Source organism: Rhineura floridana, chromosome 9, assembly GCF_030035675.1.
Source record: "Rhineura floridana isolate rRhiFlo1 chromosome 9, rRhiFlo1.hap2, whole genome shotgun sequence".
Taxonomy (NCBI): domain Eukaryota; kingdom Metazoa; phylum Chordata; class Lepidosauria; order Squamata; family Rhineuridae; genus Rhineura; species Rhineura floridana.
In genome coordinates, this window is record NC_084488.1 from 51,338,645 (window position 1) to 51,350,558 (window position 11,914).

Consider the following 11,914-nt stretch of genomic DNA (forward strand, 5'->3'; position numbering starts at 1 on the left):
ATTTTATAGATGATGTTTGATTACCAGGCAGATCAATATTAAAAAAAAATGTGAGAATTACAGCAGAACATTTCTCAAGTCTTAAACAATGAACAAAATGGACTGCCTTCAAGTCGATTCCAACTTATGGCGACCCTATGAATAGGATTTTCATGGTAAGCGGTATTCAGAGGTGGTTTACCATTGTCTTCCTCTGAGGCTGAGAGGCAGTGACTGGCCCAAGGTTACCCAGTGAGTTTCATGGCTGCATGGGGATTCAAATCCTGGTTTCCCAGGTCGTAGACCAACACTGTACAGTAGAGCCCCACTCATACGGCGGGTTAGGTTCCAGACCCCCGCCGAACAGCGAAAATTGCCAAAAAGTGGAACACCAACAATAAAATGGTGCCCGATGCCCGAAAAACGCCAAAAAAGCAGAATAAGCGCAGTATGAGTGGGACCCTGCTGTAATTGAAAACTGCCGTATTAGCAGAACGCCAAAAAGCAGGGCCCGACTGTAACTACTACGTCACACTGGCTCTCTAACAATGAACAAAGGACTATATAAATGCAAGAAATTCCCGCCCCAGTTTAGGAGATTTACAGTGCAATCCTATACATGGCAACTCAGAAGTAAATCCTACTGAGTTCAATGGAGGCTTACTTTCAGGAAGCAGAAAAAGGGTTGCAGCATTTCATAAACTTACACAGCAAAAACTAATAGACAGAAATTAGCTGGTGAGTTAGCTAGATCTAATGCTTACATCTAACAGAATAGCTAAGCTTTGGTTAAGGTCACTACCTCAAACTCCTGTGCAGTGTTGTCAATATTGGAGGTACTGAGTTCCAACAGCTTGTCTACATTTGAGAGTTTCTCCACCAGAACTACAATGGCTCCCTCTTGTGGTAAACAAAAAGAGTAGGGATGTTTTAAATACATATTTATGAACCCATATGCATTGTTATCTAGGGCCCAACACATGACCTTATTTAGAAGTGTAAAAATTGGACATCATCCACTTCAAAATTTAGGGACATTAAATTGGTTATATAGTCTACGGCTACACTCCTAAATATATTTACTTGGGAAGTAGCCTCCATTGAACACAGACTTAGTTCCGAGTACATAGGAAGCTGCCTTATTGTCCATCTAGCTCAGTATTGCCTACACTGACTGACAGCAGCTCTCCAGGGTTTCAGGCAGGAGTCTCTCCCAGCTCTACCTGGAGATGCTGAGGACTGAACCTGGGACCTTCTTTATGCAAAGCAGTTGCTCTACCACTGAGCTATGGCCCTTCTCCAGAAACATACATAGGACCGTGCTGTACATCAGAACTCTTACAGCACAAACCTATATCCAGCACAAACCTATATCCAGAAGTAAGTCCCATTGAGTTCAATGGGGTATACTTAAGTCGGCACAGGATTGCAACCTTAAGGTATGTTTTGTCAAGGTGAATCTAGCTGCTTTCATTACTAGTCTTTCTCTGACCATAGTTGAACAGTTACACTTTTCCGTCTGAAATACAATAGCTTTTTTGAAAATAGTAATAAAACCAGACAACATATTGTTATTGAAAGCCTGCAGGCAGGCCAGCTTCCAACATCTTCCCTGCTCCTGATTCTTCGTGCGATGAATGGTGCAATTCCTAGACACTTCCTAGGGGGCAAGGAATCGGATTGCACTGTCAGCCGTTCAGTGTTATACCAGGGTGCAGGACTGATTATTCCGTAGCCTAGCTAATAAAATCACAGCCCGATCCTACATTTACTCCAAAGCAAGTCCCCTTGAGTTCCGTGCTGCTTCCTCTCAAGTAAGCATTGCAGCCAATGCCTTACTCCCGTACTCAACCGTTTATGAATGATACTGCATCATTTCCCCGCTCGCTAGCCACCTTGGCTACTCGCTTGCACCTCTTATGACCCCTAAGCTGCAACGCACATACAAAAGCCAAAAGGCAACAGCCGCGTTCGGCCTTGAGGAAAAAACCCTCCCCAATCCACCGTTGCTAGTCAGGTGGATTTCGCCTACAAAAAGAGTCTCTATAACGTGCAAGAGACCCTTACAAGCGCCTGGCCGGTCTCACGTCTTCAACGTGCCCTTGTTTTAAGCATTCTCTGCATTGCCTTCTCCAAGCCTTTGAGGGACCCAGAAGCCTTTGCGCGATGACGTCACGGGAACGGGGCCTCGGAAACCCTCGCGGCGGCAAGAGGCGGGATGTTGCGGTTGCGGTGGCGACGGCGGGAAGCAAAATGACTGGAGGTGGGAAGCGGCCACCCGAAGCAGCTGTGCAGGAACAGGTACCCTCCGCGCAAACCCCTTCCCAGCCCTCACCTGGTAGAGAGGGCAGCCTCATTCAGCCCCTTTTGTGTGGGCCGGCTCCTCTTCTAAACAGGGGTCCAGCAGCCTCCTGCAGAGCTCAGCGGCAGCTCCGGAATGTCTGCTGGGGTGAAGAGCGTATCTTTGAGCCTTGCCCGCATGCCTGAGCACCCAGAGCCAACCGCATGAAGAGACGATGGTGGGATGTGTCCTTGATTTTCCAGCAGGCCTGAAAGCGGCCCTTTATTTTAGCATCCTCTTAAACACGCTCCAGTTATGTCAGCTGGGCCTGACAAGCAAGGATTGGGTCTTTCTCTTAGCAGAGAGTCTCTCGGTACAAGAAACCCATAAGGGGTGCACAAGTGTTGGTTAAATTCCCTTCCCTATCCTCTTTCCTTGCCAAATTACTATATCCCCGACCACTCAGATGCCCTCTTAAAGTATAAAAGTACGAGTTTGCTTCTTCCCAGGTGTGGGATTAAAACTGATCTGCTGTCCACTGGCAGTGTGACAAGAGTAAAGAAGTCAAGAAGAGACGGTCCTTGGAAGCAGATGTCCCTGATCATGTACGCCAAGAAGTGGAAAGTTGCTACCGGCTCAAGATGCCTGAAGACTTCTATCATTTCTGGAAGTTTTGTGAGGAGTTGAATCCTGACAAGCCATGTGGTGGGTTCCAAAAAAAAACAATTTTCAATACTAGGTTATTTTTAAATGTGAAATTTCAGCAAGGAAGACTGAAAGAGAAACTCAGATTTTTCTGTTTGTTTGAGTTTAAAATCCAAACCTAACAAACATTTATTTTTGACTGTAGTCTGCAAACTGTTTCCTCAGATATATTCCTATGAAAAATGTGGCACTGCCCAATGAATCTTCCAGAGTCAATGGTTTGTACTTAGTTCACAGCTATATGGAAGTAATACCTGTTAATTTTAGTGGAGCATACTTCTGTGTTGTGTTTAGGATTGGGCTGTGGTGCAAAGAAATTATAACAACCAAAAATTGAATCTTCTGTACAACACAGACTAACCATAAGAAGTTTCCGCCTTAGCCTATAGCAGCCTTTGGGTCCCCAGATGTTGTTGGACTACAACTCCCATCACCCCAGCCAGCATGGGTCACAAGTGATGGGAATTGTAGTCCAGCAGAAACTGGGGACCCAAAGGTTGTGAAAGGCTGGTCTAGCTAGAAAGTTTTTACCCCGCCCCTTTTAAATTGATATTTTATCCTGTCATGATTGGCAACACATGCTTTGCATGCACCTCTTCTGTAGGTAGATGGAACATGAATTCAGAGTTTGAGAATGCAGAAGTGTACCTCAATTAGAGTTATGCTAATATGGGGCTAAGAATAGCTTCCTTTAATTAAATGTCATTTTTTAAGTTGGGACATATATTTGCTCAGATCTTTCTCCATGAACAAAAGATATTTTGTGTTTTGCAGATGCACTGAAATCAAGCATTGGACTTCAGTTAGTTGGGCCGTATGACATTCTTGCAGGAAAACATAAAAAGACTAGTAGATCAGGAGATGTGAACTTCAGTCTTCACTGGAGGTTTTTTTATGATCCTCCTGAATTCCAGACTGTCTTTAGTGGAGACAGCAAAATGCAATATCATATGGGATATTTTAGGTAAGTTATGTATCCATCTTGGAGAAAGGTTTTGCTGCATACTGGCACTTCTACTCCTGCCAAAGCTTTAAGACATACATCAGGCACTGCTGATTCTTACTTTCATGAAGTTCTTCCTGGAACAGGATGTGAGCCTGATGACCAATTTCAATGTAACATTTGGCTCTTCAGTACAGGAATACCCCGCTATATGGACCTTCACTTAACATGCACTTGCTTTTACGGACATACTCCATACTCCACCATGCTCCTGTTTACATATGCTTGCTTCACACTTACGGACACTTAACGGTGCATGGGGGTGGAAATAGATGCGATCGTGCCACTGCAAATCAGCTGGGAGGCGCGATCACGATCAGCTGAGAGGCGCAGCAGCGCAGCAGCAGAGGCTTTAGCGCGGGTCTTTGAGGCTCCGCATGAAGGAGAGGTAAAAAAAGTTTTAAAAGGTAGTGCTTCACTTTAAGGACATTTTCGGTTTACGTACTCGCTCTGGTCCCATTGAGTACATTAATGCAAGGTATTCCTGAAATACTTATTTAAAGTAATCCATAAGACCTTTGTCCATATAGATGAAAAAGTGACATCAGAATGTGTTATTCATATAATGAGGGAGTTCAATAAATATTAATTGTGTCTAGAAACCTTGTCCACACAGGCTGTTTTGATATTCATTTTCCATGCAAAATTTCACATTGTATTTAAAAGCTTTCATATTTGTGCCGAATATTTTGTAACAAGCCTGTAGTCTCATGTATGTGGGATACACAGGCATCCCACCAGAAAACAATGTACGTTGAATGCCATCTGATACTTGCTTATATGGAAATTATAAGCTCTTAAACTTAATTCCTTTATGGTTAGGAAGAAAAATTTCCTGATTTATTTGTCCAGCAGTTGACTCTATACATCAGGTGTGGTGAACCTCTGGGCCAAATATGGCCCTTCAGGGGCTCCCATTTGGACCCTGAGGCCATTTTCCCCAAACTGCCCATCTGGTGACATCACTAGTGACGTCAGCTGATGAGTGAGAACATGGTTTAATTATGCATTGGCTGTGCAGTCCTGTTCCCAGCTAAGGCAGCAGAATGCAATTCGCACAGCAGCTGAGGAGGAATTGCTGTGCAAAAACTCCTTTTGAAGCAGTACGTTCGTGAGAACTACTTCAAAGAGGCTTTTGCAAAGGCTTTATGACAGCTTCTGCATTCCAGGTTGCTGAAACAGAAGTGTGGGGGCTATCTTAAAGCCTTTTCCAAGTCTCTTCACCCTTTCCTTTTAAGTCTCCAACTTTGAAGAGGCTTTTGTAAGTTTTTGCCCCCTTCCCCTCTAAGTCCCTGATGTTGGGGACTTCAAAGGAAAGCACAGGGAGACTTCAAAAAGGCTTTTGCAAGTCTCCCCTCTTTCCCTTTTAAGTCCCTAATCTCGGAGATTTAAAAACGAAGTATAAGGGATTTTGACAGGTGGATGTGATCATCCACCTGTCAAATTTGACCTGCAAGGCAGAGCCAAAAAAGTTCCCCTGCTATATGTTACTTCATCCCAATGAGTGAAAGAGGAAAACATTCTGGGAGATATTGCTTCCTAAACTGACTGACTTTTATAGTAGGCTTTGGCAATAAGATTGCTTTCAAACTGAAAGCTAAACATTTTACTTTACTGTTATCTTCAATATGCAAATTAAGGTTGGAATCCTAAACCCACTTACTAGGTAGTAAGACCCGTTGAACACAAAAGGACTTATAAGCATATGATTGCATGGTAAGCATGCTAAATGTTTTTTTTATTGTCAAAAACTTGAAGGTATTATTAACTTTGATACACCTTGTAAAGTCTGTTCTTACATCTGTCAGTCTTGCCTGGGCCACAGCTTTCTGGAATACAGAAGCATAAATTATTAAGAAGCTAACATTTCTGATTTGAGATTAGAATAATTAGAATTTGAGAGGCAGTTGTATAACCCTCAAAGAAATGTGGGAACTCATCACTTGTTTTTTAAACAATTTTGAGAGGGGGGAAATCTGTATTGAGTCCTTTTTGCAATACTGTAAAGAATGCATTTGAAATTAGTTAAAATACTTTCACTTATGTGTGCATTTTTTTAGAGATATGCCAGATGAACTGCCAGTGTGGGTTGGTGAAAATGAAGCCAAGAAGGGGTGCACAATTTCTCAAGTTGGTGACAATGTGTTTGCTGCTGTAAAGTAAGAGTTAATACTTTCAACCTGAGGAGTGAATCTGGGCCAAAATAGATGAGACAGGAGAGCAATTTCAATGTTCATGGTTGTTTTTTAACTGAAATGTAGCTGCAGAGTGTGTGCAAATTGATTGGAGCAGTGTGTGTGTGCATTTATGTATGGCAAGCCATGTCCCAATAAAAATGGTACCTCATCTATGTTTCTCAATGGAAGGGAAAAGATATAGGAACTGTGTATTGTTTTCCCCCATGGGTAGGTGAACCAGCTTGAGGGTGGGGTACTTTGTCCAGACTGAAGTGCTCCTTGCCCTCGTGAGCCCTACTGGATGGCTTTCTTTTTAAGTCTATTTATTATTATCTTTTTTATTAAATTTGTATCTTGCCCTTCCTACCAAAGGAGTCCAGGGAGGCAAAATCAAAATTTAGATTATTGGGAACAAGTTGCTGATGAAAGAATTCTCTTGCACTTGCAACAAGACTAGTGTGTGGCACAACATGGCTTAGCTTCTGCTGCTGCACCATAAACTTCAATAGATCAACCTATCTTCCTGAGGCTCTGTTTCAGTTTCGAAAAGAATGTTTACATAGCTCATCTAGCTTGGGTCTCGGAATGTCTAATTTGAGTAATTCAGTGACATTTAGTGTGCAATCCTACACACTCTTTCCTGGGGAGTAAGTCACAATGCAATGAGACTTACTTATGACTAGGTATGGGTAGGATTTCACTGTTAGTTACTTGGTACTTGCGTTTGTATAGCTGTGTGTTAGTTTCAGCTTTTGTGATATTTTGATTTTTTCTTTTTTTAGTTTCTGTAAGCTAGTAAAACTTCCCAGATACTTCAAAAAGCAAGAACTGAATCACTTTCCTATCAATAAGTTTTCTTCTGAACACCATGCATTATTATTGCTCACATTGTGTTTCTTAGCAATCTAGAATAAAACAAATTTGGGATGTTCCAATAAAAATTTATAGCCAAGTTTCTGCTTTCAGACAGCAGTCAGCCTTTTGAGGCTGCCTTTACGTTATCATTTAGAAGTCATTACTCTTTGTAAACTGACACTGATGCAGTTTATGCATTTTCCAATTGTTAGCTCAAATACTTTCAGCTATTCAGTTCAATAATTTTATTGAAAGCTATGCATAATAATGGGGTTGATTAATGTACTGTGACTTGTTCAATTTGCACATACTGAATTTGTTTTTTATTTTTTACTAAAACACAGAAGAAAAAAGTGTAAATGTAGTTAAAAGCCAATAGCTAAAAAATACTGGAAAAGATTTTCCATGCAGCTTTTGTTTTGTCTTAGTTTCTCTTGGATTGAGAGAACTTGGTTGTCAAAAGTGTTATAATGTAGAACAGCATCTCAAGTCTCTTGTATAACCTGTTCTGGCACATCAGCTGAAAGCTGCTAAGTGATCATGTGAGCAGTTCAACCAGAAAAAAGTATGTGGTAACTAGTCATCTATGAATACAGCTGAGTAATCAGTGAATAAGACTCTCTTAATAGTATCCTTTGGGAAAGGTTAAGTCCCCCACTTAACTGTTGCTTCCCTATGGAGGCACTTGTGATCATTTCAAAAGTCAATGTCTGAGCACATAGCCTAATTTTGAAGTAGTCCTTTGGAATCTTTACATCTGAAGTTACTTAAATGTCATTGTTAAAAATTGAGTTTTAAAAAATAAAAGTGTTGGCTTGCTGATGAAATCCCTGTTAGATTCTTTGCAAGACCAAGAAAACTTTTTATGCTTTTATCACTAGAGAAGAGATGGGGAACCTGTGGCCTTCCAGATGTTGTTGGACTATAACTTCCATCATCCCTGATCATCAGTTATGCTGGTTAGGACTAATGTGAGCTGTAGGCCAACAACATCTGGAGGGCCATAGGTTTCCTATTCCTGTTCTAGAGAAAGGTGGATGGTAATGTAGTATGAAATTTTCTTTTGTTTCAGGCTTTTTTTGTCCAAAAGGCTTAAGGAATTGACAGACAAAAAGAAAAGCAGCATTTTGAAAGATATAGATGAAAAACTAACCAAAACAGCAAAAGAACTGGGTTATTTGCTGGAGCAAAAAACTGCCACGATGAAACAGAGAGATAAGAAAGTATGGCTTGATTTATTTCTAGATTCAGTAAAGAACTCAAATGTATAAGTCAGCTGATTTTTTCCTCCTAGAGGCCAGCTGGCACTAACTTTCTAGTAAGCTTGCAAGGTAACTTATCCTAGAAAATAAGTGTTGAATATTTTTAATCACCTTTTTACAAAGATGTCAAATGTGTTGTTTTATGCATACTTAGAATCTGATTATTGTTGAAAGTAGGCATAAAATACAAAGTATTGCTTGGTCACAGCTATTTTTTAAAGCTGTAGTAGCCATAAGAAGTTATATTCACAGCAGAGAAAACATGTTCTTGGTGGCATCTGACAACTGAGCCTTTGATATAAATTACAGCACTAACACTGTCTTCATGGTAGAACTTGAGATCACTGCTAATGTGAAATATTTTAAAGATCAAAGGAACTTAAGTAATACAGAACAAAGCACAAGCAATAGTTTGGAGAACATAGAAGTAATTCAAGGTCAACACAGAAAACAAATTGGGAATTAAGTATTTTGAGACTCTTATGGATTTAGCCTATCAGACAAAATATGTTAATTATAGCTGATGAAACATAAGCTAGTTTTATGCTATGCATAGAAGGTTACCTTGGACAACAGGAATACCAACTGCTTGTGTCACAGTCTATATATTAGAATGGTAGGTGTAAATTGTGAGCTATGAATTCTCAGGCAGAACATTTTTGTCTCTAAAAATCTTTAATTTCATTTGGGAAAGAGTAGCAAGTTATAAATCCCTCCTCCCCACAGCTGCTAAGGAAACAGCTGAATAGTGGCAAAGAGGGGGTTCCTTTGGAAACAGCCAGTTCAAAGCACTGTAGGTGCCCCATGGTGGTGACTTCCTTGTCATCTGATGGAATGGAGAGGTAAGTGGAGGTCAGTGGAACACTGTTTTCAGTGGGCTGCCTAATGCTCCAGAAGATTCCAAGGAGGAGGAGCTAGGAACACTGAGCAATGTTTTTTAACCACTTCTAAAAAAAAAAAAAGGAAGCTCATGGTCTGATTCAAAAGGATTTGCAGGCTGGTTAATTGCTTAGTTAAGTGTAAACCCTTTAGAAAAAAAGCTTAAGTTTTCTGAATAGATGCAGAATCAATATTTTAAACAAAGCTTGTTTCAGTATAGCATGACAGGTCTATGGGTAATATTATTTATTTGTCTCTTTCTCTTTTCAACACAGGTAGTAACCAAAACATTTCATGGAGGTGGCCTGGTTGTCCCTGTAGATAAGAATGATGTCGGGTACAGAGAGCTTCCTGAAACAAATGGTAAACTATTTTTAGGATTTCTAATCTCAGAAAGAAAAAGAAAAGTAGCATTTTGCTATTAGTAGTAGAGTGTATTTAGATATTTGACTGAAATTTTCAAAGGAAACTGATGCAACTATATTTTAGTGGAAAAGACTAGAAATCCACATAAAGTAAGCAATTGATTATATTATTTTTGAACAAGATAGATGTCTGGTAAAAAATAGTGGCATGATTTTCACACCATAATAAAATAGCTTTAGATGTCATAGGACTCTTGGTCTGTTGTAGCAGAAACATCATGCTTGCCCTTTTGGAATTCATTGTCTCTTGCTGAAAAATCAGTCATGCTTTAGTTTTCTTGAAGATAGCTCCTTAAATACATAAAAATCTTGTGTGTAACTAACGGATGTTTTCACTGTTAACTTCAAACTAATCTGCCGTTTTCCTTTTCCTAATCTAGTTAATTTTTTTTATGTTGTGGGAACTGTTTCTGTGTTGGGTTGGATCCAGATTTCTAGTCCTTCCAATGAGAGCAGAAGGGCGGGGAGGTGACTTTTGCTGGTCCCTCCTTGGGAGATGCTCCAGAACAGTGTGATACTGGGGGTTGCAGGGGGAGTGGAGAAATGGGGGGAAATTCTCCCCCCCACCAGCGGAAATATCTCCTGAGTTCCTCAGATCTTGTTTGAAAATTGTTACTTTAAGCAGTTCTCTTAAGAAGATCATTTCATGGCTAACAGTAATTCACATACGTTTTAGTAACGGGCATTTGTCCAGATTCGTGACCTTGCCTACAAGATTCCCAGGAACCTGCTGCTTGGACTCAGTGGGACAACTCCTTTTGGCCTGCCCTCCTCAATAGTACTGTATATTTAGTGTACTTATTTAGTTCAGTTAATAAACTGCCTAATAAAAGTATTACCTAGGCAACATACAGTAAAATAGACAAAGGAAATGTTCCATTTTATTTATCATGTGAACCTTTCTCTATAGCTAATCTCAAAAGAATCTGTAAAGCCATTGTAGATGCTCCTAATGATGACCAGAGACTGAAAGCCTTTGCCCCTATTCAGGAAATGCTGACTTTCATTCAGTTTGCTAATGATGAATGTGACTATGGAATGGGGTATGAACTGGGAATAGACCTCTTCTGCTATGGGTCGCATGTAAGTAAAATCACTTTCTCCACATAAATTATCATGTCCAGTACATAAGAACTACTTTCCCTAATTTATTTGCTTCAGAGGTTGATATTAAAGCCACAACCCTAAAGTCACTTTGGAATAGTAAGAAATGAAGTAAAACAGCATTTTTATCTGGAAGTAGTTATTGTGGAAAGTTTGTGAATGAACAGAAAGTAAGTTAGCTCAAGCAAGTAGTTCTCAAAGCTGTGTTCCTCTAGAGGAAGCTGAGACGAAAAACAGACTAGAGAGAAATCTGTATGGCTGTGTAATATGTTAGCAATTTCAGCAGGATGATATGTGTTCTTTTAATCTTTTGCAGTATTTTCACAAGATTATTGGCCAGTTGCTGCCTCTTGCTTACAACTTGCTGAAGAGGAATTTATTTGCAGAGATCATTGAAGCTCATTTAGCTAATAGGAAGGAAGATAATGTAGACCAGCTCACAGCATAATAGGCAATGTCACTGAAGTACAGTAAAGTATGGTGTTTTGTTTTGGGGGTATTTTCTTGGATTTTGGTATTAAACTGATGTAGTTTCTATGTGAGAGAAATAAACTTTTTTTTTGCTAAAGAAGAGTAGCTTATTGGAGTAGGTGGAGGAATCCAAACTGCATATGTCTTTTAACTTTGATTTTACCCTCTATTTTGGCCCACGCTGCAGCTGCTGTACCAAAGCTTGGGCTCCCTCAACAAGGTGGCCTTATGGCAGAAAAGCTTTTTCAAAAATACATCTTTTGTACCTTTATTGATATTTCAACTCAGACAATGTCAGGCTTACCATGGGAAGTCATCTATGTCCTGCTGGTCCTAATTGTGGAAATCACACAATAGTGATTGTTCCCTGACACACAATGCTGCTGTTCCTGTCTAACAACAAGGGTCATTCCCCGGTTCCAGGAAAAATATACAAAGTGGCTGTGCCACTTTCACTCTCTTATGCACGTGAACACACTTAACGCCACATTCAGCCCACAAACCAGTGACGATTCTATGTCTGGGCAGTGGAATCTGCTCTGGGTTTTAGTCCAGACTTTCAAGGGAGCTGTCCAAAATGCTGAATCTATTTTTGGGAATAGGTTTCAGTGCCTTGAAAATTTGGACTAAAACCCAGAGTGAATTCCACTGACATGGAGTCACTGCCACTAGCATAGGCAAACATGCATCTCTCACAAATTCATATATACATTTCACAGACATTTCCTCTCTTACCCCCCCATTTACATCTTTCTCTCTTCCTGTACATCAAT

At 40.3% G+C, this 11,914-nt stretch overlaps 1 protein-coding gene across 2 annotated transcripts; it reads left to right on the forward strand.

Moving 5' to 3' along the window:
- The first annotated feature begins 2,086 nt into the window (after positions 1-2,086).
- Positions 2,087-11,239, forward strand: LOC133364287 (histone PARylation factor 1). 2 transcript variants are annotated; one of them, XM_061584646.1, is made up of 8 exons: positions 2,087-2,280; positions 2,806-2,965; positions 3,740-3,929; positions 6,029-6,127; positions 8,073-8,223; positions 9,417-9,504; positions 10,477-10,649; positions 10,987-11,239. In XM_061584646.1, the coding sequence occupies exons 1-8, from the start codon at positions 2,146-2,148 to the stop codon at positions 11,116-11,118; spliced, it is 1,128 nt and encodes a 375-aa protein (XP_061440630.1). In that variant the 5' UTR covers positions 2,087-2,145; the 3' UTR covers positions 11,119-11,239. The 2 variants fall into 2 exon arrangements, with proteins under 2 accessions (XP_061440630.1, XP_061440629.1); XM_061584645.1 differs by having other exon boundaries at positions 2,190-2,280; positions 2,770-2,965.
- The last annotated feature ends 675 nt before the right edge of the window (positions 11,240-11,914 follow it).